At 40.3% G+C, this 27535-nt stretch overlaps 1 protein-coding gene across 7 annotated transcripts in view; it reads right to left on the bottom strand.

The window, feature by feature from the left end:
* Positions 1 to 27535, bottom strand: part of DLG2 (discs large MAGUK scaffold protein 2) — a 2065329-nt gene that overhangs the window by 871615 nt on the left and 1166179 nt on the right. The window contains exon 1 of one of the 7 annotated variants that reach the window (XM_047691094.1): positions 25551 to 25692. The exons of 5 other annotated variants lie outside the window; for them this stretch is intronic. In XM_047691094.1, the coding sequence (XP_047547050.1) occupies positions 25551 to 25628 (78 nt within the window). In that variant the 5' untranslated portion in view covers positions 25629 to 25692. Of the gene's footprint in view, positions 1 to 25550; positions 25693 to 27535 lie in introns of those variants that run through there. One more of the 7 variants, XM_047691096.1, reaches the window with a different exon arrangement.

Below are 27535 nucleotides of genomic sequence, written 5' to 3'. Positions count from 1 at the left end.
GAAGTTGCACATCACTGACATCAAGTTTAAATTTAAGTACCATAATGTAAGAATGTGAGAACTTCTGCTTCCACATCTGCAATCTCCAGCACCCTATAGCTGGGCTCAGCTAAAATCTGTTCCATGATAGCTGGCAATAATATTGAGAACAGTGATGGGGATAGTGATTATGATGATGTCACTATGAACTGAGACACTATTATACATAAGATACTGTATGATGGGTTAAGTGTCCATTTAACTCTCAGAATAACCCATAGAAGTAATTATTATTAATTTTCATTTTTTAAAAGATTTATTTATTTGAGAGAGAGTGAGTGAGTGAGAGAAAGACCACATGAGCAGGGGCAGAGGTAGAGAGAGAAGCAGACCCCGGCTGAGCAGGGAGCCCAATGCAGGGCTCGATCCCAGGACCCTGAGATCATGACCTGAGCCAAAGGCAGATGCTTAACTGACTGAGCTACCCAGGCATCCCTAATTTTCATTTTACATGAAGCAATCTAGGCTGCTGAAATTAAGAGATTTGCCCAAGGTTGCACAGCTACAAAGTGACACAGTAAGAGGAAAATGGTCCCAGATCAAGAGAGACATAAAGCAAACAGTAGTGTATTTTTAATTATTTTCTGAGCATAGCTGACACACAATGGTACATTAGCTGCAGGTATACAACATAGTTATGGGACAAGTTTATCCATTATGCTATGTTCACAAGTGTAGCTACCATCTGTCACCGTACAATGCTATTATAATACCTTTGACTATATTCCTTACGCTGAGCCTTTTGTTCCCATGACTTACTCATTTCATAACTGGAAGCCTTTATCTCCCACTCGTCTTCACCCATTCTGTCCATCCTCCCAAGACCCCACACCTCCAGTAACCATCAATCTGTTCTTTGTATTTATTTTAAGCTGTCTTAGGTCCCCTGTGCAGGCGCTGAGTACCAACTATCCTTCTCTGAGTTTGCTGTGTTGCTAGCCTAAGCACTTGCCCCAAGATAAGCCCCGTGGTTGTGAGCTTTAGTTTTCCCTCATTCTCCTACACTCCAGCTCCTAGGACGGGGCTTTTATGTTGGCTCACCCTTCTGGCCTCTGTTCTAAGGACTGAAGTCTATTGGGAAGCACAGCCCAACATGGGATGGTCTACAGGAGACTCCCTGTCCCCAAGATAACAATTTACTGGCATTCGTGCTCCTCTAACATTCCTCTAGATACCCTCTGAAAACCAAATGATACCTACTAATATTTGAATTTTGTTGTCTCCTTCTAGGCCCTTTAAAGGCTAGAAGTACATTTTCAGTCTCCACTAACCGACACGGTGCCTGACATTGAATCATGATGAATGAATAACCTTGTCAGGTCATTTCCTCATTAACTCAATCTACTTCCTGCTATCCGATATCTCAGCCCTGAATCTACTCTTCCAATGCAAAGTCCTTCAGGCCTGGTCCAGTCCACTATCTCTCCTTACCCAAAACCATCATGCCTCCATCCGAGTCTTCAGATGTGGAAGAAATTCAGCAGAGAGCACAAAACAAATGGATAAATGGAGCTACTAGGTCCACTGGGCTATTTGGCTTGGGTCTTAAGGAATAGTAAGAGCTTCCCAGAGTGGGGGGAGGGGAGGCCAGAAGAGGCATACACAAAGGTAGAAGAGTTTTAAGATTAGATGGTATATTTGAAGAATGTCAGGCAGCCCGGTATGAGTAAAACAAAGAGGCATAGCAGTTTTGTGATAGGAGAAACACCAGAGTCTGGAAATGTCAGGTACCCTCAAGCCCTCAGACACATGAAGCATTCACGGGAATATGAGATAGACATAGTCAAGTACGGCCCACTGTTCTCAGACTGTCTGTGCATTTTGAGGAGCCCCCACACTTACTAAACTCCCTGCAGGTTCAGTTGCAGGTTTTCAGAACACACTCAATCAATACCTGCTGACATCAGCTATCAAATGGGGCATTACTTGAAAATAAGGAATATGATTATCCCTGATGAGGGCAGCTCAGTGAACCTTTCCTCTGCACTTATCCATCCTTCTCCTTGACAGATATGGTAATGTAGAAAGGTATTTTTCCCCTCAGTATAATCATCAACTCAGACATTCTGACTCCTCCAGGAGGAAACCAGCTGAGAGCCTGCTGGGCACCTTCAATTTCATTCAACGGTAAAGAACATCTATTATGTGGGAGTCCTCTTTATCATAGTACCAATGCCAACTTCAAAAACAAATCCCAGCCCATTCCAAGAGAACACCATCTCTCACACATGCAGAATACAGCAATCACATACAATCCCCAGGTGTTCTTCCCATTTTCATCTTTTTCTTTTTAACTGGAAGAGAGACCATGCTATGATGTACATGACAGATCACCTAACTCTCTGTGCCTCAGTTGCCTCTTCTGTAATACAAGAATAACCATGCTTACTTAAGGACTATGGTGAAGCCTATATAAATGAGTATGTTTCAAGTGCTTCATGGAGGGTGTGGCAAATGGTTACTATTATTTTTGGTAATCATCATTAATAAACTATTCAGTACGGCCTATTTACTTGTTTATCACAGCCGATAAGATAAGGAAGGCCGATAGGTAAATCTGGAATTTCTATTTTTACCACTATTGCAGAGCCCTAAAAGAAATGGCTTAGTTCCTATTCTGTATCCACTACAGTTTTGATGCAGCAGTTGTCTCAGGCACAAACTGGGACTAACTTATTGACACTGTTGTGATAATCCAATCTATTCAATTACTTAGAACTGGATCAGCACCGTGTGTGGGCTAAACTTCTGGCTCCTTAGATTTTATCTGAACAGGGTAGGTGAGTGGCCTCTGATCACTCTGCTTAAAGCGTGCATCCAAATGCAGTATATAGTCAAGAATGACCTATCCAATGACACTGGGAGAGAATGAACCAGGAATAAAAACAATCCTAAAATTCTATTGATAAATAATCTCCCCAACTGAGGATGCTACAGAGTAGCTTCTTGCCACTTCCAGGTCTTAATGCCTTGATTAATTATGAAGTGACGCTTAATTATATATTTTATTATGCATAACAAATATAAATTACATACCTGATTGTTCATAATTGTATTAAAAATATGTATCATTTATCCTTGAAAAGTGAAAGAAAGGCCTTTTTCAAGATGGATAAAGCTGTTTGGGGAATAGAGTATGGGTGGAATTAATGGTCCCCACATTAATCATTTATTTTATGAAAATGTGAAGGTCATCCTCCACTTTAAGATGCCTCTGAATTCCTTTTGCAAGGGCTGGTAGCTGAATTTCAATATGCAAAGCAGAGGATTATACAATGTGCACTACTATCCCCCTAAAGGCATAGGGTTTTTATTTAATAAAGATGTTATTCTAAGAAGCTTTACTGTAGCATTGTCACATACTCTAAGAACTTATCTTGGAGAGGTGGTTATTATTAGTAAGGACACAAGACTTGTCTCATTGAGCAGAACTATGGAAGTCCTTGCATGTGCCTGTTAATATTCTAAGTCAGAAGCTGATAAGGATCATGATGTCAAATGAACACCTCTAAGAGTCAGGCATTGTATTAAAAACATGCTATTAATAAGATTATTGTATTTTATCTTCTGTTATGAACACTAATCAACTACAAGGCTCTACAAAAAAGTTTTGCATTCATATCATATAATCTTTATGTTCAATTTCCCCATTTTATAGATGAACACAATAAGCCCTGGGAAGTGTTGCTGAAAATTGTGCAGTGGGGGAGGGGGTGGGAGATGGGGAACAACTGCCAAACTCCTAAGGCCAAGTTCTTTCTTTGTCAAAGCATGCATGCTGTCTCAGGTCTAAAAATCAGAATCTGTGCTCTCAAGGTGGGGATTCGGAGCAGGTGTGGCTAGGGCTGGTGAGGAATAGGGGCCACTTCTGCCTCTGGACCTTTAGGTTTGACTCTCGCTGATGGTCAAGACAGTGGTCAGTGGGCAAATCACTAAGTTCAGTTAGAAATGGGATCCATTTGGCTTCACTAGTTGTGTGACCTCTTAAAGGTTATTTTGCTGCTCCAAAACTCAGTTTCTCACCTGTAAAGCAGTGATCACAGCACCTACTTCATAATCGTGTTGAGAGGATCAAATGAGTTAACAACATTTGGATACTTTGCTCAGCATCCAGCACATCATGAGTTATCAATAAATGTTAGCGGTGGGGCTGTTGTTTCCTTCCCCTTCTCTACTGAATTTCATTACTATTCTGGAGGCCTGAAAATTAATCACTGACCCCCTTCCATTTCTTTCTCTTTTCTTTTCAAATCTCAAATTCTAAACGTGTAGAAACTGAAACTTCAAAAGGTTCATACTACCCCCCTTCTCCACTTTGTAATTTTTTACCCCAGCCCCTTGACACCAATCTAATACCCTCCTTTCTTGATCCCATTTCAGTCCTCTTTTCTATTTTAGTCCCTCCAAGATACATGTCGAAAATCAACCCAACCATCATCACTCCTGGATGGTTTAGCGAGAGAGAGAGAGAGAGAGAGAGATTAGCATTGAATGCTGTAAAGAAAAATGTTCCCCAACCAAGAAGAAATTGAATCTCATATTTTCTATCCAACCAAATCAGCATTTCAGTAGATGTGTGCTGTGGGATGTCTATGCATATTTAGGAAAACCATTTTTTTTTCCACTTAAAGAAGAGAATGGAACTGTCTCCTTTAAATAAAGGCATTTAGAACAGCAGTAACCCAACCTTAAATAGCATGAATTAAAGTAAAAATTCGCTAATCTAGAGTAACTAGGAATAAGATGGCCTGAACTGCTGACGAGTCCGACTCAAAAAATTACTCTTTTAAAGAGGACGGCAGTGATGCCTCATGATTAAGAGCATGTTTGTGGTAAGGCATCCTGGTGTTTAAGATCCTGATCTGTCATTTATTGGCTATTCAATCTTGGCGAAGTCATTTAACCTTCAGAAGCCTGAGTTTCCACATACAAAAAAATGGGTATAGGAATAGTTTGAGCTCATGCATTTTTGCAAAGATTAAATGAAATAATATATAACATTATCATAACACAGGTCCTGCCACGTGGTTTTTGCTCAATAAAAGGTTACTATTATTATTACTTATTATTACTTATTACTAAGACCACTTACATTATCATCAATATAATCTTCATCATGATACTATTGCAAAGAAACTGAAACAACAGGAGAAACTTAAAAAAAAATGATGTCAAATATCGATCCTGGTGCTTCTCTGGGAAATAGTTAAGAATATTTACCTGGAAATTATTGAAATATAAATCTAGATTCAAGCAACACTGATTGAGTAGCCACTGTGTGTCACAGCTGGCCTCTTTGCAAATATTACTTCATTGAATCCTCATAAAAGCCTATTTAACAGGTTAGAAAATAGTCAAAGAAAAGTCTTCCAAGATCAGATAGCAAGTAGAAGCAGAGCAAGAAAGGACTCACAGACACGGTCCTGCCCACAAGAAGGGCTCACTGGATGGATGGATGAAGGATATGGTGCGGTTTAGTATAAACAATGAATTTAAGCTTTCCAATTAGGACTACTTTGCCTAAATTCCTTAATTAGGACTTACTGACTATATGGTCTTCAGAGAATTGTTCTATTTGAAAGTCAGTTTTGTTCCTGTTAAATAGGAATAATGACACCTGCCCCCACAGAATTAATGGGGGCATGGGATGAACCAAAACACAGATGCTAGCCAGCATCATGTCTGGTACAGAGGAGCGATTGTCCTTGTCTTTTTCCCTTGTACTAAAGTCCCACTCTTCCTGAACTAGCATAGCCTTCTACTTACCAAAGAGAGCCCATTGTCACCTTCTGCCGTCCCCCTCCCCAGGACAATCATGTATTTGCCTTCCAAGTCAGTTTGAAAATCCAGACTCTGTATTACTTTCTCTGTGTTTAAAACCACTTACTAGAGTAACACACACACACACCCTAGCCCTACCCATGCCCATCTTCTCTACCTACCTTGCCTTTTTTAAAGGACTTCTTTAGGATACAGTCTCATAGCTTCCCCTCACTGTTTCATTTCTTGCTCTCACTCATGGTTCCCTCCGCCTTTTTCAAAAGAGTGCCAAGATCCATAAGGTCATGACATGCTTCTTTCTCGCCTTATCTGTCAATATATTATTTTCCAGGCTTTCAAAGAGCATTAGAATCCCACCTTCCTCAGGAAGGCTTCCCAGATGAAACTCATCAAATTGAATTTCTTTTTTACCTTATATCATCTGGGAATGGACTTCTATTTTCCTAGCACTCACCCCACTTCCACACTTTGGGTATCACTCAACCCTGATGTATACCCATGGTTTACAATGAAATATAAATTCTTTGTTGTCTATTAATGTGCTAAATTAAGGGATAAACTCCACACCTAACTTTCTTGTAACTGCATCATAAGGCAAGGTGAATGACAAAAGCTCTTCAAATGTGTGGATTGGTTCCTATTCCAAGAGCACTTTTTAAAAGAGGTTGCATTAGGGCACTAGTGTGTGGTAGTGCAATCCCTTATTTACATGGTGGGCTCTTATTCAACTTTTTTTTTTTTTTAAGATTTATTCATTTATTTGAGAGAGAGAAGAGAGAAAGAGAAAATCCCAAGCTCCCTGCTCTGGCCCCCATGCGGGGCTCAATCCCAGGACCCTGAGATCATCAGCTGAGTCTAAACTAAGAGTTGGACACTTAACCAACTATGCCACCCAGGCACCCCTCTCATTCATCCTTCTGTCACCCATGTTTTCCATAAGACCCAGCATGCAGTAAGGCTCAAATTAACCTTAACAAAATGTGTATTATTTTCTAGTCTAATTCTATGAACACTCAAGGGCTTAAAATTCTTTCGGTTTAAGAAACAGAGGAAAGGAGGAGAAAGTGGCAGCAGTACTGGTCCAGAACAATCACTTGGCACTATATTAAGGGCTTTACATATACTGTTAGTTTAGTCCTTATAACAATAGCATGGTGCGCCTGGGTGGCTCAGTGGGTTAAAGCTTCTGCCTTCAGCTCAGGTCATGATCTCAAGATCCTGGGATCGAGCCCCACATCAGGCTCTCTGCTCATCAGGGAGCCTGCTTCCTCCTCTCTCTGCCTACTTGTGATCTCTGTCTGTCAAATAAATAAATAAAATCTTACAAAAAAAAAAAAAAGCAATAGCGTGAAGGGAGGTATCATTGTTTTTGGAAATGGGGGAAGTGAAGCACAGAGACATCAAACCACTTCCTCAAACTTAAACAATAAACAAAAGGCTGAGTGTGAAATTTTGATGGAGTCTGTGCTTTTAACCATTATTATACTGCATTGTCTCATCCAAGGGCTTTTTGAATTGTGTGCCACTTCATGTCTACCTTCTATCATGGGATTAGATTACAGCTCCTTACCATAATAAGGCTTTCTCCAATCTGGCTCAACCCTTCCTCTCCAGATGCAACTCTGGCACCCCCTTACACCTTACCCACCAGCCAGAATAAATAACCCAGTTCCCCCAAAATAATCTTGTCCCTCTGCTTTCTGTTTTCTCACCCTGGAAGGCCGTCCTACCCACCTCTACCTATTAAAATCCTTTTTGTCCTTTATGATCAGTTCATTTTCAATATTCTCTATTCCCAGGCTGGAATTATTGTTCCTCTTTTTTTTTTTTTTTTTTTTTTTTTTTAGATTTTATTTATTTATTAGAGAGAGAGAGAGTGGGAGAGAGAGAGAGAGAGAGAGCACAAGCCAGGGGGAGAGGCAGAGGGAGAAGCAGACTCCCCTACTGAGCAGGGAGCCTGATGAGGGACTCAATCTCAGGACCCTGGGATCATGACCTGAGCCCCAAAAACCTGAGCTTAACTGACTGAATAACCCAGATGCCTCTATTTGTTCCTTCTTCTGCGCATCCAAAACTCTTGGGTTTTACGTGGAGATAAGAAACTGCTTTGTGATTAATGATTTGCCTGCCTTTTATTTAAAATGTAAACTCCTTGAAGGTAGAAGTTGCTTCTTATTGGTCCTAGTAAATGGACTGTGCCTTACACATTACTTGATAAGCATGGACTTAAAAAGTTTTATGAACACATGATAAAGAAGAGAGAAAAGAATCAGACAGGAGACAGAGGCAGAGAAAGAGGGGAAGGGTGGGGGAGAGGGAGAGAAGGAGAGAGAGAGAGTACTCAATTTGGTGGCTCTTATAAGATCCCTGGTGCTTAATTAACTCAAACCCGCCCTTTCTTTGAAATTAAAATGCGTTCAGAATTCTATATATACTTTCCAAGCACTCATTGCATTTAATAGTATCTGCTCAATATCTATCCCTATACCTGGGAGAAATTTACACTGACTAATGTAATAATATTTTATCTTAGTAAACATTTATGAGCTGCAATATTAGGCACTCACACCAAGTGCTTACATAAGTACAATATATTTATTCTGGACATCATTTAGAGCATCCTGAACATACTGTCTCATATACGAGACAACCCTCAAAAGCCCTTCCATTAGGAGCACAATAATGGAGAAAAGCAAATATTTTTATGTTCTTCTCGCTGTGAACACACACATGCACACAGAAAAGAAGGAAGAAGAAAAAAAAAATCCCTCAAACTACGCAATCAATTTTCTCTTCAAAACATCCCACTACCACACCCCCACCTCACACTAGCGTAGGTTTGTAAAGGGATGGCTCTGTGCCCCCTTTAGTGAGAGCAATGTCTCAAGTGTGAGGTAATCCCATTATACTCATTGCAATTTCAGCCCTGTGTCCTGAGCCTCCCGCCGACAGAAGGCTACCTCATCTCATTCCTAATTAAGAGCACAAAATTCTTCCCAAACCACCTTCATTATTACACACAGTGTGCTTGGCTCCTGTCAGGCAATACCTTCACATTCTAGAAGAATCAACCGCCTCTTTTAAATCCGAGGTAACCACCCCAGAGTTAATTATGTCAATTAAAACCTTTTCCCTACACTCAGCAGATGAAGCCCATTTCATCAGAACAATGGGACGACATGACAAAGGAACCTTGGTTATAATGAAAGGTAATTAGAGCGCTCATGTTTGGCTCAAAAACAAACACCAGCACCGAATACACACAAACAAGAGAAAAGCCTTGTCCAACCAAAAGAAAAGATCCTATGAACCTCCTTAGTCAAGTATGCACTTATTTTTCAAAGGAATGAACCAGTGGAACAGCTCAAAAGCAGCCAGATTCGTTTCCCTTGACCCACTCCCCAAGCTGGGGCGCGCACGCGGCCCAGACCAGAAGGCAAGGCTGTTCGACAGCGCCTTCCATCAGGGACCAGTCCCCCCACATTCAACAGCCCCATGGCTCGGGGATAGTCTCTTTCTTCTCTGCACTTGGAATTGATTTCTTCATTTAACAACAACTAGAACAAAGGAATTTGAGTTCGGAAATTCTCAGGGCGCTTTCTGGCATTAACATTCGTTGGAGGCCACAGGTCACCGTGACCCACTCCGAGCCTGGTAGGCAACAGCTGATGCACGTTAATTTCCCTCATCCCCTCCAGCGATTTCCAGTGCCTCAGGCGCAGGCAGAATATCCCGGCAAAATCTCAGCGGGGAAGTATGTATCACAAGGGTGCTGCTTATCAGCGAGCAAGGCCCTCACCACCAGATTTCATTAACCACTTCTATCTCACTGCCTCCATCCAGGTCCCAGTAAGCCCCTTATCATCTTTTATGGCAGAGATTCTAGAAGCAGGGTCCGGGAGCAGATGCCCCTGGCAACTTATTAATGCAAATTCTTGTTCCTCATTTCAGCTCTACAGAATCCTGAGCTCTGAGAATAGAGTTCAGCAACCTCTGTTTTTATAAGCCCTCCAGGTGATCTTGATATACATCAGGTTTGAGAGCACTATAAAGGCCTCCCGAAACGTCTCCTCGACTCTACTCTTGCTCATCTCTTCAAATAGTCTTCCTACGGCCACCAGATCAGTTTTCCCAAACTCTGAATCTAATGTCAAACCTGTCCCCTCTCCCTCTGTCTCTGTCTGGCTCTTCCTCCTTTTCTCCCTCCCTCCTTCAAACCTTCCATGACACCGGAGCTTCATAGCTCATCAAATAAAATTCAAACTTCTCAGATGGCAAACCAAGCCTTTTCACCATCTGGCCCCATTCGACCTTTCCAAAGTCACTTCTTCCCACTCCCTCGTGTGCACTCTATGCTCAGGCCATGATGAACTTCCTGCTGTTACATGAAAAGGCCATGCTCTTTGAGGAATCTGTGCTTTGCTCAAGCTGTTTTCTTTGCTCAGAATGACCTCCCTCACCCTGTCTGCTTGGCAGACACCTTCTTGTCCTGTTAGACTCTTCCCAAACTCTGTCGCCTGTCTGAGGCCCCCTGTGGCCCCACCTCTTCCTCTCCACTTCTCCCTTTATACCTCCAAATAGAAATTAATCTATAGTACCTCTTTTTTTTTAAAAATAGTACTTCTATTATTGCACAACTTGGATGAATAAATTTGAATTGTCATGCTGCATGATAGTCTACTTGCACAGCTCTCTCCTCACTAGCCTGAATCCTTCAGAGAAGCTGGGGAGGATATCTGGGTAGACTATGTCTTTTTTATTATTATACCTTTAACTGAGACTATATTAGGAATTCCAATTGCTATTTCTTTGAGTAAATAAATGGATTGAATTCCACACACCTCCTGTCTGTGGCATCGTTAGGCTAGCAACTCATCACTTTTATCCCTATTTCATCAATGGAAAAACTGATCCCCGAAGAGGTTAAGTAAAAAGCTAGTAAAAGGCAAAGCTGGTTCAAGTGCAAGTCCTTTGGACTCTAAAGCTGATGCTTCCTCATCCAAACCACATTGTTTTTCCGAATTAACTAAAGATTGAGTGACTATACATAGATAAACCTTCTTTGACATGTTTTTCACATTTCCCTACTATGTGGTTTCTATTATATGAAAAGAAATAAAGACCTAGGTTACAAAAGAGCTAACTTTATGAAGCCAAATATTTCTGGGCCTCGATTTCTTCAGCTATAAAAGGGCTTTGTTATATATTACCCATTATAATCAGCTATTATTATTATATATTAATGTAATAGCTTCCAGCCGTAATAATCAAAGATTGTGAACTGAACTCTTTGTATTATATGATGCTATTTCAACAGATCTAGTCAGCTCTGGGCACTTGCGACCGAGGGTTCGCTATTGCAATTGTGTCAGCTCTCATTAAAAATGTTTTGACTGAATACGGGTATGAAGTTGATGACAAGGTCTCTCTTTTCACTGAATCTTGAATCCTTGTTTAGATTTGTCAATAACATTTCATAAGGGAGATGGTTGGAAAGTGACTTTTTATCTTTACAACTGGTTACATATATTCTATTTTCCCAATTTTATCTTTAGTCAGTGCAGCTAAACCATCTAACAGCTATCATCACTGTCAAAGTTGTTTTCCTTTAGATCCTCAAATTAATAAATGCTAAGGAAGATTTTAATTAGCTGAAACCCAAATTGTCATTATTAATTTACTAGTTACATTACAATACCTTGTAAAACATTTATGCTGCAGTAAACGGAGTACCTACTTTCCAATGATCATGTGCCATTGCTAATTTACTACACAACTAAATATTTAATTACTAATCTTAGTAAAGCTAAATGTACACAGCCAAAATTAAATTGCATTACTTGAGCAAAATGTTTAACATCATTACTTGGGACATTTTAAAATCTTCTCAAAGAAATCATGGAAGTTCAGGTATTTGTAAATATTTCCAAAACACTCTTAGAATAGCTGTAACAGGGGTACCTGGTTGGCTCAGTGGGTTTACCCTCTGCTCTTGGCTTGGGTCATGGTCTCGGGGTCCTGGGATCAAGCCCTGCACCAGGCTCTCTACTCAGTAGGGAGCCTGCTTCCCCCTCTCTCTCTGCCTGCTGCTCTGCCTACTTGTGATTTCTCTCTTTGTCAAATAAATAAAATCTTAAAAAAAAAATAGCTTTAACAGGTAAATGAAACTATTGTAATTTAATCAGTAGATTTTTTAGGAAGGTCAGATGGGGAAAATCTGAACGTTTTTACACTAAGACCATATTCAGATTGGTATAAGGTTTCTGTTCAGGATGAAAAAAATTCTGGAAATGGTTAGTGGTGATAGTTGTGTAACACTGTAAATGTACTCAATGCCACTCTTTGTAAACTTAAAAGAAAAGTTATGAAAATGGCATATTTTACATTATTTTTATTTTATCACAGCTGGACTATATTCAGGTTTTATTAGTCTCTCTCATCCACCACACAATATATCCCTCGAGTACTGAACAGGCTGCGTTCACCATCACACCCCAGCTCCCCAGCATATTGTAAGGCACCTACCAAATGTATACACTTATGGATTGTTGAGATTTTTTTTCTACCAGTTACTCAAAGTTAATGGCTATTTTCCTTAAAGAAAAGGAAATAGTTCTATTTAAGAAAGACAAGCTATTTGCTCAAGCAGTGGTTAAATTGTATTAATTATAAATAGGTATGACATGGAAAAGAGGTAATATGCATTCTAGAACACAGAATGTTAATTAAAAATGCAAAAGTCAGCCATCTTCTGGTATTTGAATGTTCTCACATGCACTGAACAGGCCCTAAGAGCACAGAAACACATGGAAGTCTCTGTATCACTGAGCAACAAATAGTGATGATGAATATTGATTCTTTTCCAAAAGCAGAGCTGGTACTTTGGGAAGACAGAAGTTCATTATACTAATTAGAGGCCCTTGCCCTACCTCCTCAGAGGATGTTCTCTTGGGTAGATATCAAGGCAGACACTCTTGGGTAGATGCTTTTCAAATTAATGACTCAACAACCACATGGCAGTAGTCCCAGCATCTGTGGCGAGGCCAGTGGCTTCAAGTCAGGGTTGTAGCTCACAGCCACTTTCTAAAAGCACCTTCAGTAAAGCTCGGGGTTGCTGTATGGGGGCAGAGATTTGCACGCCCATTCCTGCCAACATTGTAGAGCACATGATTATGAAGCAATTCAGAGCAGTCCTATTATAAGTCAAGATCATGATCAGAGTATGAGATGGGAGAACTGGCCACTCATTTGAGAGGTTCCACACAACCAGACTCACCCCCAAATCTTTCTTTTAAATGACATGTGCCACACTACTTAGTTAAAAGCACTTAGATAATGCCTGTTATATCACAAATATCTCCTCATTCTGTCCTCATAATGACTCTACAAGAGAGGTATGTTATGCTCATTTTCTAGATGAGGAAACTGAAGTGCCCAGAAAATTTCAGTAATTTGCTCAAAGTCCCACAGTTAGTTAGTAGCGGTGCTGGGATTTGAACCCCGGAACACTGGATTCAGAAATAGTGTTCTGAAATCCTCCACTCTTTTGTCTTGATATATCTTAACAGAAGTATTAAAAATAAGAAAGGCTACTTTAATTTAAGGCATTCTTTTTCTTTCCAAGAACACTATGCCTATCCACGTGTGCTGCTTAAGAGCAGAGTCAGACCAGGTGTGTTTTTTCTAAACTTGGAGAGTGGGGCTCTGAGGATGAGAGGTAAGCCAGGTGGTTTGCAATCAGGCATGATCCCACAGCTCTAGAATGATAAGATTCAGCGAAAAAGCAGAGGGTCTGGCAAGGCAACAGAAACAAAAGTTATTTATACTGGAAAGCACATCTAAGAGTTTGCTTTAATTGTGTATGTTCTTTTCTCCCTAATCTATTCCTGAACTTCCTCAACATTGGGACTGAGGCTTGATCATTCTGTATCCTTTATAAATCCCCACACAGTAGTAGAAATAGCAATACTGTGTAAATAAGTCCTTGTTCCATACAAAGGGCAAATAAGTATTTGTTAAATTCTTAATCGACTTAAGAGGCCACAGTGAACTCATTTATTTTCTAGAATTTTATCTTCCTATGGCCAGCCAGGGGTCAAACTGGAAACATTGGAAAAAATATGATTTTGAATCTGTCAGGACAACTAGGCAGGTGAATTATAAGAAACGAGGAGATGAAAGCATAAATTAATTGGAAATGTATTTAAATTTATTTTCAAAAAGGCATAGTAGAGTTCATAACTGCAAATAAGCACCATTTTGTGATATTACATTTCCTCCAGTTTTTCTTAAAATACTGGAGAAATGACTAATACTAAAAGAAATTCTTATTTGTGTATCGCATAAGCCATTTCCATAAAGCTTTTGCAAATTCTAGAGCTCTGCAAGGGGAGAAAAACTTTAATAAAATAATGGATCATATTTGAATTAAACATGGTATTCAAAATGTTACACTTGGGGAGTTAACTGAATGTTATATGCTGAGAGAGCAAGAGGCAAAAACGTCCTATAACATCCCATGCCCTCCATAAATTCAAACTGAGAACATTAAAAATGGTGATAACAATGAAAAGGATTACTTACGGAATGAAAACAGAAAATAGAAACATATTAGTGAAGATATTTGCCTCCAAAAATCTCAAAACTGTGCATCCTAGAGCAGAGGTAATAAAGATAGTTATTTCTAAGAAATAGATCCAAAGTGGCTCCATTCACTTCACAGCAGGAACACTCAAAGTAGCAATTAATGCAACCACTGGTGTGGAATTGTTTTCCAAATGCCATCCTGTTGGATAACTTTTTTTTTTTTTTTTTTTTTAATGAAAACAGGGCTCAGAACTCACAGTGAATTTGGAATGATTATTTACTGAAAATATCATCATACGTTATTAATACCACCATCCAATAACAGGAATACAAACCGATAATACTTTTGGTGAAACGGAAGGAATCTACCAGCTGCTGTTTATTTCCGACTAAAAGGGTAGTGCTTAAAGTTCCTTGAGAGATCATAGGAAATAGATGTGGGGCCATCCGTCTCAATGGTGGGTGGAATACTAACGCTCTGGTCAAAAGAAGGGATGACCTGGTATTTGGAAGATCTGTGTTCAAATCCCAAAAGCTTGGCTGTCACCCACACTGGGCAAGAAACTTCCCAATCTCACATTTCCTGGGGGCTCAGTTTGCTCACTTGGAAGACATGGGCAGTAATGCAGCACTGTAGTTAAGAACGTGGGTTCGGATCTAGGTGGCATGGGTTCAAATCCTTCCTCTAAAACTAATGCTAATTGTGCATTATCTGGGCACATGAATTGACTTTTCTGTGCCTCCTCTATAAAAATGAGGATAGGGGCACCTGGGTGGCTCAGTGGGTTAAAGCCTCTGCTTTCGGCTCAGCTCATGATCCCAGGGTCCTGGGATCGAGCCCCACATTGGGCTCTCTGCTCAGCAGGGAGCCTGCTTCCCCCTCTCTCTCTGCCTGCCTCTCTGCCTACTTGTGATCTCTCTCTGTCAAATAAATAAATAAAATCTTTTAAAAAAATGAGGATAGAACAGTACTTAGCACATAGGATTATTGTGAGCATTAGCTGAGGTAGGACACGTTAAACCTTAGAATAGTGACTGGTCATAGTAATGACTCGCAATAAGTGTTCACTAATTCAATATATGGAGCTTGCCCTCTCCCTTTTTTCCAAGACCTGAAATAAAGCTACAAAGGTGATGTGATGCATTCACCAGCTGGGAGATGAGCATCTTGAGTCATTCAGCACACAGCACTTCACTTCAAATAAGAAGTAATGTGCCTTGGGGCACCTGGGTGGCTCAGTGGGTTAAGCCTCTGCCTTCGGCTCAGGTCATGATCTCAGGGTCCTGGGATGGGAGCCTGCTTCCTCCTCTCTCTCTCTGCCTGCCTCTCTGCCTACTTGTGATCTTGTCAAATAAATAAATAAAATCTTTAAAAAAAAAATAAAAGGAAGTAATGTGCTTTGAGTGACAGTCACCAAACACACAGAATCACTGTCTCAAAAATTGCATGGTGTGTGTTGAGACAGGAGGGGCATGGGAAAGGTGGGAGACAGAGCAGGGTTGGGGGGCGAAGATATTTTATAAAAATGGCCTAGGACTTATTTATTAAAAAGGAAGTCAAAACCAAGAAGTCCCCCATAGTCAGTGTACTGATAATTTTCATGTAAGATGTTCTCCTCAGTAATTTTTCTCCTCTAACCAGCGGCAGGGACATAATTATACATCTCCTCACTCTATAAAACTAGGATGGGAAGGCAAGTCTGTTCTGAAGCCCAAGGGAGTAGTAGAGTAAGAGGTATCACTAATGAAAAAGTTATCAAAAGCTGCTTTGCATCCCTTCTGGAATGATGTAGAGGATGAAAATGAATGGACTGAAGGAAATGAGAGAGGGAAAAAGAGAGGAAGGAAGGAAATATTGTTTTGTTTTGTTTTTAAAGATTTTATTTATTTATTTGACAGAGAGAGAGAGATCACAAGCAGGTGGAGAGGCAGGCAGAGAGAGGGGAGGAAGCAGGCTCCCCGCAGAGCAGAGAGCTCGACGCGGGGCTCCATCCCAGGACCCTGAGATCATGACCTGAGCCGAAGGCAGCGGCTTAACCACTGAGCCACCCAGGCGCCCCCTTTTTTTTTTTTTTTTTTAAAGATTTTATTTAAGGAAATATTGTTTTACAACGGACCAGGTGCTTTACATTAGTTGTTGGTTTTTTTTTGTTTTTTTTTTTTTAGATTTTATTTATTTATTTATTTATTTGACAGAGAGAGAGAGAGAGAGATCACAAGTAGGCGAGAGACAGGCAAAGAGAGGGAAACAGGCTCCCCACTGAGCAGAAAGCCCGATGTGGGACTCGATCCCAGGGCCCTGAAATCAAGACCTGAGCCTAAGGCAGAGACTTAACCCACTGAGCCACCCAGGTGCCCCTACATGTAGTTTTTAATTGAATCAAAAATCCAGGCAAGGATGGTTACCACTTTTTTAAATATTTAAGAACATTGATAATTAAGGAGATGGGAGTTATTTGCTTAAGGTCACCCAACCTGTAAGGTGTTGAGTCAAATTTGAACTCAAAGCTGCTGTTTTCCACTGTCACACTATTGTTCTTGGGTGTGTCAACAAGAGCATTCACAAAATGTATAAAGAAAAGAGGTCAGTAAAGGTGACAAAGGAATTATCCAAGGAATTAAGAAACAATGACACGAATATAAGTCCTAGGCCAGAATGGTGTTCAGAGAAGAAGAAAGAAAAGTATTTTTCTTATTCTCTTATACCTTCTCAAACAGCAACCCCCTTCCAAGTCCCCCACATCCAACATAATTTTTCTTCATGCTCAGCACATTAGTTTCCACTCTTCCTGTGCTAGAGAGTCACCAAAATTTCTCATGTTAAATAGTATAATAGTTTGATACCGCTATGAAAGTGAACACCAATGTCACTGATTTCTGCCTCCGACATGTTCATCATGCTTTGCTGTAAACACTGGTGAAAAATTGGATGTCCCCCTCATAGTACGAACTTTCTCTCAGAGTCAGTGTTGAGGAACGGTGGAGTGGATGGTATAGAAAGCAAATCGTTTCTGTTTGTAAATCAGAGTGGCCTAGACTAACAAGTAGGTGTGAAAGGGAAGAAATGAGGGGTAGAGAGGAAGAGAGAGTAAGAGGGGAGGAGACAGAGGAGGGAGAGAGACAGAGAAAGAAAGAGAGAAAGAGACCTAGAGAGAGAGGAAGAGAGAAATCGTTCTCTTCTTACAAGTCCACCAATCCTATCAGATCAGGACCTCCCTTTTGGAATCTCATTTAATCTTAATTATCTCCCCAAATCCCTACCTCCACATTTCAAAATATAATCACTTTGGGGGCTAGGGCTTCAATGTATGAATTTAGAGTGGGAGACACCATTCAGTCCATAGCAAATGGGGTAGGGAATTCTCTACATAACCAGACTTTTCAGATTGAGAAGGTATAAGAAACAAACATTTCACACTCAAATATAAGCCTGCAATCTTCTAGCACATAGGAAAAAGCAGCTGGAAAATTTTACAGTTTGACATATCATTGTTGGTAGTTGAAAAGAACTCTGGTATTCTGCTGGTTATTGTTTGTTTCACTTCAGTGTTAGTGGCATGGAGAGTGGGAAGGAAAAAGAACCAGAGCCTCCTACTCCAGAGCTATCCAATGTGTCATATTCCCATTTTCTTAAAAAAAAGAAAAAAAAAAAAAGGCAATAAATAAGTGTCTCTTATCTTGCTCCCACTTTGAAACCAGGTAGATTTTCCACTATATTCTTCTTACTGATACTTAAAGACTTTTCAGATCTGTTTTGTATATTCATTTGACATACATTTTCTTAAGTTTTCTTCATGCTAGGCATTGTTCTAGGTGCCAGAAGCACAAAGACAAATAAGACCAAATCCTCTCCTTGAAGGACTCAGCAGACTAATAGCAAATCACAATTAGAAGCACAGAATGTTAAAACTGAAAGGAATCTGACTGCAGATGAAGAACCCAGAGAGATTGAGAGACTCAGCCAGCTAAGGACAGGTGCTGGGGACAGAGGATATGACACAGAGGCCTATTGACTCCTAATCCAGTCTTTATCCCCATACAGCTCAGAGTCCTCTATCCAATTCAATCATTCAGCCAGGATTTATTAGGGTCTACGATGTGCTAGGTGTCCTGGTAGAATGGGACAGAGTCTACAATGGTTTAATAATTTAATTAACAACTTAATAATTTATTTTGGGGAAACAAGACTATCTCAGATGGAATTAGTGAATACTACAAAGCATTATTTAAAACGAGATGATTTCTCTATTAACCCCCAAAATATAGTACATATGTAAATAAGATGTGTATATTATCCGATTACCAATTTTTTCTCTGCAAGAATCATCATGGTTGAGCTAATCTTACCAGATGCGAGTCTCCCCTTCCATTTTCACCATTTGATGTAATACCATTGAATGATACCAGATTGAGGAATAACATTTTAAAGGATACAAAACAAAACAAGACAAAAAAAAAAAGCCATTTTGCAACTTAAGTTCTATAAACTGCACTGAAATTAAACTATCGGGATATCTGATTCCTGGAGGACCCCTAGTGAAAAATCCAGTCTTATTTCCAGCCACATAGCTATTCAACAGAGATGAGGCTCGGGTAGATGAGAAGATGGCTGCTGTGTTGGTCTGTTCCTTCTCACCAATGGCTCACCTAACCCAAGAAAAGTTTAAAGAGCACATGGATAGTTAGGGTGATAGGCTCTGGATTCAGCTAGCTCTGGCCCTGAATACCGGTTTCACGATTTATGATGGTGGACAAATTCTGCAACACTTACATACCTCAGTTTCTCCATGGGAGATGGGAGCTAAAATAAGACTACCATAGAAGGTTGTAGTGAGGATTAAATGAGATGATACATGTAAAGTCCATGTCATTGTGCAAGGCATTATCATTATTAATAACAATTTTACAGTGGTTTTGTGACCTGCTATCTTCCTTTCTGGCCCACCTCCCCCTCCTTCATTTTGGCATACCTCTTATCCTGTCCTTTCCCTCTGTCTCCCTCCCTGTCCTGCTAACAGCTACACTTTGGGTTCTTCCAGGGTGAGTAGCACAGCTGGGACTTCCGAACAGGTGCTGCTGTCCACTGTGTTGCTTGATTCACCTGCCAGGTGACAAGGGAGAACTGCAGGGCTGTATTCAGTGTGGACAAACACCTGTCCTCTCTGTCACCACAGCCAGCAGACACGGGCGCTGAGTCATGCTGCTGCTCACGACCGATGAGCTCTCAAAGACTCAGAAGGCTCTAAGAAAAGGACCTGAGAGGACAATCTGTCCATCTCTCTCTGGGTCAGGCTACTCTTCAATCTGCCATGAGGCAAAAATAGAAGTAGGAAGATCCTATCATTCACTAAGGATTGGAGAGTCTTCAACATCAAGATGTTGCTTCTTATGCTTAAGCTAAATTTTTGAATTTGCCTTAAATTTATGTTAATATTGATCTTTTACAGGGAAAAATAAACTTGGTATCTAGCTCACTGTAAACATATGCCATATATACAGTACAATGTACAGCATATATTGTATAATGTACAGTACTCTATATGTACTGTATGTGCACACACACACGCACACACACACATACATACAGAGCATCGTTACTGGTTTAGAGCTTAAGGTCTAGAGTCAGACGTGGTGTCTAAACCCAGCTACCTGGTGATGTGTTTTTGCTCTAAAAACACAATAATGGTAACTATCTCACTAGATCTTCATATTAGCACCGTTCTCAGCTCACCGAAAAAATTCAGTGGAAGTTAACTCTCCTTGTTGTTTAGACATATAAGCATGTAGTTAGAAGCCAGGAGGCTCTGTAAGCTTTCTCTTCTGCAATCTAAACGGTCCCAGCTTGATTACTTTTCATTTATTTCTTCCATAACCTTCATTTCCATTTTCCCTTTCTTCATTTACCTTCCTAAATCCAGAATAGGACAAATAATGCCAGTTGAGTCTCATCAGCACAGAATAAGTGTGTGTGTGATATATTTTAGGATTATCTATTAAATTTCCCTATGCCAAGTACTGTTATGATTTGCAAAGACATAAAAGTGATTTGGTAGCAAGTGTAACCTTAAACACTTTATCTATATTAACTCATTTATCCTCAAAATAAACCCATTCATTATTCATTCTTTCAGCTATGCCATACTTCATTGATTCTAAAAATAAACTTTTCTTTTTATATTTGAACATCTCTGAAATCAAGATGCATCTTGCAACTGATGATGTGGTAAAGTTCCATTGAAAATCTTTTTTTTTTCCCTAATAATACATGAAATAATGGAGCATACTGCAACTGAGGACAACCTAGGGTCAATGAAATAGATTATGAGAGATAGCCATATTCCAGGCATTCTGTTAGGCCTTGAAATAAGGGGAACAAGATGGGACAGTCCTTCATTTGGAGAATCCACATTCTGATGAGGAATACAGGGAAGGAAAGATGATTACAGCCAATGTACAAGCAGCTGTGGGAGCCAATGGAAGGCCCATCCTGGGCTTGCAGGGGCCAGGGAAGGTTTCCTCATGATGACAATGTTACTTAAAGTTGGCATGCAATTAGTGAGGCATAGGGCTAGCTTGTGGTCTGTTCATCAGCCAAATAGGAAAAGAAAAATCCTAGAAGCTAGAAAAAGCATGGGACATTCAGGGATTTGAAAGTAGTTCAGGATCCTGAAATTAGAGTGTCCTGGAAAAGGGGCAAAGTATAGTGGCAGAGGGGAAAGCAGAGGCCATACCATGATTGGCCTTGCATACCATGGTAAGAGGTTTGGGTTGATCCTGAGAACACTGGCATTCTACTAAAGCACAGGTGTTACTTCAATTCCACAATAAGAAAACTGAGGCCTAGAAGAGCCCAGATGATTGGCTTTAGGCTTGATAGCCAAGAATAGGACTCATTTAAATCCCTCTCTCCAGGTCCTCACCTTAAGCCCAATGCTTTTCATGTTATGCCAGGGTCACCCAGGATAGTATTGTCTCTTGTTGGCCATACTGTCAGCAAATGCATTACTAGTTTATTTTCCATTTTAGTTTATGTTGAAGAAATGTGTTTGGTTTAGGTGAAAAGGAGAGTAGAACCAGTGTGATGGTTCTTATGGAATTCTTTAAGGTAAAAATGGCCTAATGTCAGGATGCTTGAGCTCAGTCATATCACTTGTAGGTTATATATCACTGCTAAGCTCATCCACAGTTGTGTCTATTAGATGATGGATATTGATGCCAGTCTTTCCCAAATGCATCATGCATCTTTTCAGGGTGTATACTTAAAATAAAAGCAGTTAAATATAAAAATGAGAACAAAAACAAATGAGAGAAGCAATGTTGATGGGGCAGTGAAGGTTCACAATTTCAAGTGTTTTCTACTTCTGCATATTATTATGTCAACAGAAATTGCATTTCAATTTATCTTAAAGCTTCTTCAGCTGCCCTGTTAGAGTACTACAATCTAGAGATGGCCTAAATTAAGCAATTTAAGACAAAATGTGACCAAAAGTCATAAAAGTAAGACACTAACATCTGAATTAATTACATGGGGTCAAAAAAAAAAAAGAATAATTAGTAGAACAGAGGTATTCTTTTCTAGCCAGCTCATTTTGACTTCATATTATCACATTTAAAATAATTTTGTTCAAAGAATTTATTGGTATGCACAGACTGTCTTTTTAATGAAAGAATAACAAAGAACCTTTTGGTTTTCTTTTTGGAAAAACGACAATGTGAATCACCTAATATCTTTGACTCACTCTAAAAAAAGATGCATCTTCAATTGCCAAGCATTTAGGTTCTTTCTGATGAAAGACATCTTTGGTTTCATTAGGATAAGCTATGAGTACAAATGCCAATGTTTAGGTTATGATGATATGACAATTACTAGCTATTTCAAAGGAATCATAGATGCCAGGATGAGAAGTTGCTATACTTACTGAACTAAAGAGGACAAAGAGTGTAAAGTCTTTAATAAAAGGACAGATGATTGTCTATTCAAGATAGCTTAGGTAGAGTCTTATCAGAAATAAGGGGACTGAGTTATAGGATCGGTAACTTTGATTCTGTAAACCTCATGACTTTTGAATTTTTATATCAAAAGAGAGGGACAAGGTAAGAAGGAATGGTTAACCTCATTCAGGCAAGACAGGTGAATGACAGGTGGATGGAGGAGAGTGCTGTAGACTCAAGGAGTCATTTTTGGAATAGCTTGGGTAAACTTGGGCTCAAATCCCAGCACGGACACTTATTACTAACTTAGTGACCTTGGGCTAGCTATACTTGTCTCTCTGGGACTCAAGAAAAATCCTACCTTATAGGATTGCTGTAAAGATGACAGGCAAAAATCACCTGGTATATAATGTGCCTGGGCAAGGGCTATCATTAATACTGTTGTGCTTGTTATTATCATTACATTCCATGCTGCTATTTAATTCTATTGGCATTGAGTGAGGTAAAACAGTAGGCCAGACAACCATGAATAAGGCATACTGCATGTTTAGGGATGGCATTTAGACTTGCACATTCCCAATTAGCTTTTCAATTAACCCCAGCCTTGAGGAATTCACTTCCCAGACCACACCTGAATGCTAAAATAGGACTGATGGGCTATGATGGGTGCAGGTTGTTTTACTAGAGTAGGAGAAAATAAAACTATGCTACCTATTGCAAAAAAAAAGCCAAAATTTACAGAGTGTACTAAAATGAAACCACATTCACTATCTATGACACAGATTTATACCTCCAAATGCTAAACATGCTATGACTCTAGTAATAGTTGTTTCACATTTAAATATACCAGTCATTCTCTAGATAAAACTCAATAATCATCTGATTTTATTCATCTTCCTCCATTTTATAATAAAGCATGACAACATACAGTCAGTAGCACTTTATATCCCCCTCCATGTTTGCAATTATGTGATCTCTGATGCTATAGTAATACTTTACATGAATTTACTCAGCTTGCAGTATCATTTGTTAACTATCTTCCCAGTTAAACTTTATTGCTGAACTCATTAGACAAAATATTAATCCACAATAGTTAGTTTAAATAAGGCATGTAATAAAATTAGGTACACAGAATAAATAAACTATTTCCATATACCAAGCATTAACTGAGGGCCTTCATTGTTCAAGGCAGCATACCTTTTAATTTATTCCAGGAACACTGTGAATACAAACCCATGGAAAAAAAAAAAAAGGATGCTATTTTCATATTAGCCATCATCACCTGGTGTTCAAAATTAACTCCTCTTAGTTCCCCTGGCTAGCACAAGGGCATTTGAGCTAATATTTTTCCTTGGGTCCTTATAATTCTGCAAAACTTCAGTTCTCCAATGTTGATTTCCTCACTCCCTGAGTAAGAGAAATAAATAATTTAAAGCCATTAATTCTACATTTGGTTTCTTCTTACCTGTCCTAAGCATCAATCACCACAGAAATGAAAGGGAAGCAGATATCAAGGCCCTTTACTAGCTTCTCCCCACTCTCAAGAAGCAGAAGCCCATGTTACTTTGTTGGATTACCATCCTTTCAGGTTCTATACAAAGCATTTTCAGACTGCTGTTCTCCACATTTAGGTCCAAGTCTGTATTAAGTGCCACTAGGAGATTCAACTTTTCTTTGCATACTAATTTGGCATAAGGCATTATCTCCCTGTGGCTTTCAGAGCCATTTCTGGTCCTGACAGTCCTCTCATCCATACAACCTATAATTTTCATAAGAAGAAGGCACTTTTTCAAAACATTTGCTCCAATAAAAGACCTACTTACAAGTCTCTTTTCTTAAAAATTACTTGAGAAGCAAAAAAAAAAAAACAACAACAACAACAAAAAAAAAACCCCAAAACCCCCAAACCCAACTGCTCAATGTATATGCTGCTGGTACATGACAATTATATTTGCAACCTTGTCACCTGGGATATACAGAATAGGAAAGGGATCAATTGTACCCCATCCTTGCCCTCTTCCCTCACCAAAAGGGCCATCAAATAACAAGTCTGTCATCATTCTACAATCCTCAGATCTAGACAGTCGAAAAAGCTACAACCCTAAAGTCAGAACTCCAATAATATTTTCTCTTTTCATACTACAAACAGTCATATCTTGGGTTTATCCCTAGATTCTTTTTCTTGTTACCAATATTTCCACTCTGAAGGAACAAATAGCAAGTCCAAGTGAAGGAACCTTTGCAGCTGGGAGGAAGGACTATGCCATAGTTCAGAAAAACCATCTCTGGGTCAATCTTACCAGGAGATTTAAGGCAGGAAGGAGACTGTACCAAAGAGCCTCAGAGAAATATGGAAAAATCTCAGTTTCACAAAATTTTGTTTCCCAAGGAAGTTTCCCCAACACCTATCAAATAGGACACAGAATTTCCTAAATGTGGCAGTTTGGTCAGTGCCTCTGAAAGCAGGGGACAAATTAGAGATGAAAGCTTGAAATGCATCTCAAGATTTACAGGCCATTTTATTTTCTTAGAGGAAGATAATTAAAGAGGGAAATCTACACAGAGGTTCTCTAGGAGGAAAAACTAGTCATGCTGAATAAAAGAAATAAAAAGCCACTCTCTAAATGGCCATGGCTCCCCAATGATAAACATAATTCTTACTCATCATAAACACTTTTGAAATGACGGTTCGGTGGATCTGAAAATATCCCAACACCCCTCTGGAGTCTGGTCAATGTTACTGAGAGTCCCAAATATGTGATCCTAGGACACATACTAGGACACAAGTACTGGAGAAAGGCTCGGGGATTTATAATGCCCCCTTCAGAACCAAGCACGATAGTAATAAAAATAACACAGGATAGCAACAAGTTTACTAGAGAGCTCCTGGAAGAAGCAAAAATTTCAGCAGCTCAACTGCTTCCCCCCATGTCATTTAAAGGAATATTAAGTCTCTGCCAAGCCAGTCTATCAGTTGATGATTTCACCTAATATTCTGATGAGCAGATGATCCTGCTTAACCCCCACTGCTCCCTTCCCAAGTAGCAAAGCTCCAAGAGTTAGCCCTCCCGTGAGTGGCATGGACCACATTCACAGTGAGAAGCAGGTTCTCATCCCAAGCTAATGAAGACTGCGTCTGCCCTCAGACTAGCCGCCCAGAGCAGGCGGTTGGCAAATCGGAAAGGTAATCTTCATCCCCGCTCATTCCATACCTTTTCTGATTTTGCCTTCCTGGCATTGTGCACGAACCTGCGACCCAGCTTCTTGGCATACCAGATAGAGGCAAACATAGCGATGCCAATGGCAGGAATTCACAATGAAGCTGCTGCACAATCAACTTCCCACCTCGGCTCAGAGACAAACGGAATCCGGCTGGAGCTGTCACTTGCAGGCTGTTGCTTTCTCAGTTCCTCTCATGCTGGTTAGCCGACGGAGAGGGTGGGAGGAAGGAGGGGGTGGGGGGGAAGGCAGTCCTGTTTGGCCGGTCTGCAGGTATATTTACATCCTGCCAGCAGGAGGTCCGGGTGAGGCGGGTGCTGCCTTCAGTAGCCAGCTCACACACATCCAGCCGCGAAGTATCCGTCTGCGGTTCTTCGGGCACCGTCACCAAACTCCAAGTGTGTCAGGAGGAAGGGAAGCCGCAGTCAACTCCTCCGGGGGGTGGCTCACCTCCCGCTCTAGGCTCCGGCATTTGCACTCCTCGCTTGGCTTCCCTCTGTCTTGACAGTACGTGCTGGAGGCAGTGGCCGCGAAAAGACAGATCCACATACAGGCTCGCAGGTAAAGCAGCCAATACAGGAGCTGCCTGGCTCGGTGAGGGGGCCGGGGGGAGAGGCAAGGCCACCCCGGAACTGGCCCTGTGGGCACAAACAAGTGTCCCTGGAGCCTGAATCCTGCTCTGAAGCTCCAAGAATTTCCACTGGTGGGCTGGCTGGAAACAGAAATGTCCCTCGCTTGCCCCCTCCTCAACTTCTTTTGGTCCAAGGAAAGTCTTATCTCTGATCATCGCCAGGCTTATCTACAGCTTGCAAGAGCCACACTTTATTTATCTGGGGACTGGCCTGGGGACAAAGGGCACAGTGAGCAGGAAAAAAGTGTACTCCCAAATGCATAGGTAAAGGTCCTTCGTTTCCAAACCCATCAGTTCTACCTCTAAAGCAACAGAAGCCTCTTTTATAAGAACATGTTTTCAACATGGGGACTGGGGGATGGAGAAGGGCTTAAAGCCACCTTTAAACTAAAATGGGGCAATCTTCTTCTTCTTCTTCTTTTTTTTTTTAAGCCAGAGTTTTCTTGCAGTAATATCCAGTGATAAATGAAGGACTGTAATATCACTTTGGGGAAGACAGATTTACAGCAACTCTTAAACCATGCTTCTTTGAAGAATTTTCGCATTTGATTCTACCACCAGGTGCTTTCAACTTCAAGTATCTTATTAGGGCTTAGATTATTACATGAGGCATTTTAAAGATAAGTCAATTTTAAGGGACAAACGTTCCCTCCGATAAGAAATAGCGGTTAAGCTTTTACCCATCTTGCTAGAGGACAAAAATTAGACTGCTCATCTTGACAAGGAAAACTTTCCTTCCAATGATATACAGATGAGACTCAATCCAGTAAATGTTTTCCAGCTGACCTGAAGGAACTGTCCTAAGAGCACCAACGGTCCAGAGAATGTCAACACACTTACAGATACTGGAAAAGAATTCCCTTCTCTCAATATAAGTCACTTGAGGTTTACTCTCAAAGAGGGTTGGGTCTTCAGTCAGCCACAAGCTCTTTTGTAAGATATATAATAGTCCTTCCCCTTATCTGTCGGGGACACATTCCAAGATCCCCAGTGGGTGCCTGAAACCACGGATAGTGCCCAGCCCTACATAAACTACTACGATGACATACACGTTTTCCCTATACATACATACCTATGATGATGTTTAATTTATAAATTAGTCACAATAAGAGATTAACAATAACTAGTAATAAAGAACAGTTATAACAATATATTGTAATAAAAGTAATGTGAGTATCATTTCTCAAACATAACTAGTTGTCGTGTCTTCACCCTATTTCTTGTGGTAATGTGAGATGATACATGATGAGATGAAGTGAGATAAGTGAGGTAGCATGAAGCTACTGCCAAACTTCCCACCATAGGTCAAGAAGAGGATTATTTGCTTTCAAGTGGTGGTTGACTGCA

Source organism: Lutra lutra, chromosome 10, assembly GCF_902655055.1.
Source record: "Lutra lutra chromosome 10, mLutLut1.2, whole genome shotgun sequence".
NCBI classification, from domain to species: Eukaryota; Metazoa; Chordata; class Mammalia; order Carnivora; family Mustelidae; genus Lutra; species Lutra lutra.
The sequence above is the reverse complement of the archived record's forward strand: the minus strand, read 5'-3'. Positions and strand labels throughout refer to the sequence as shown.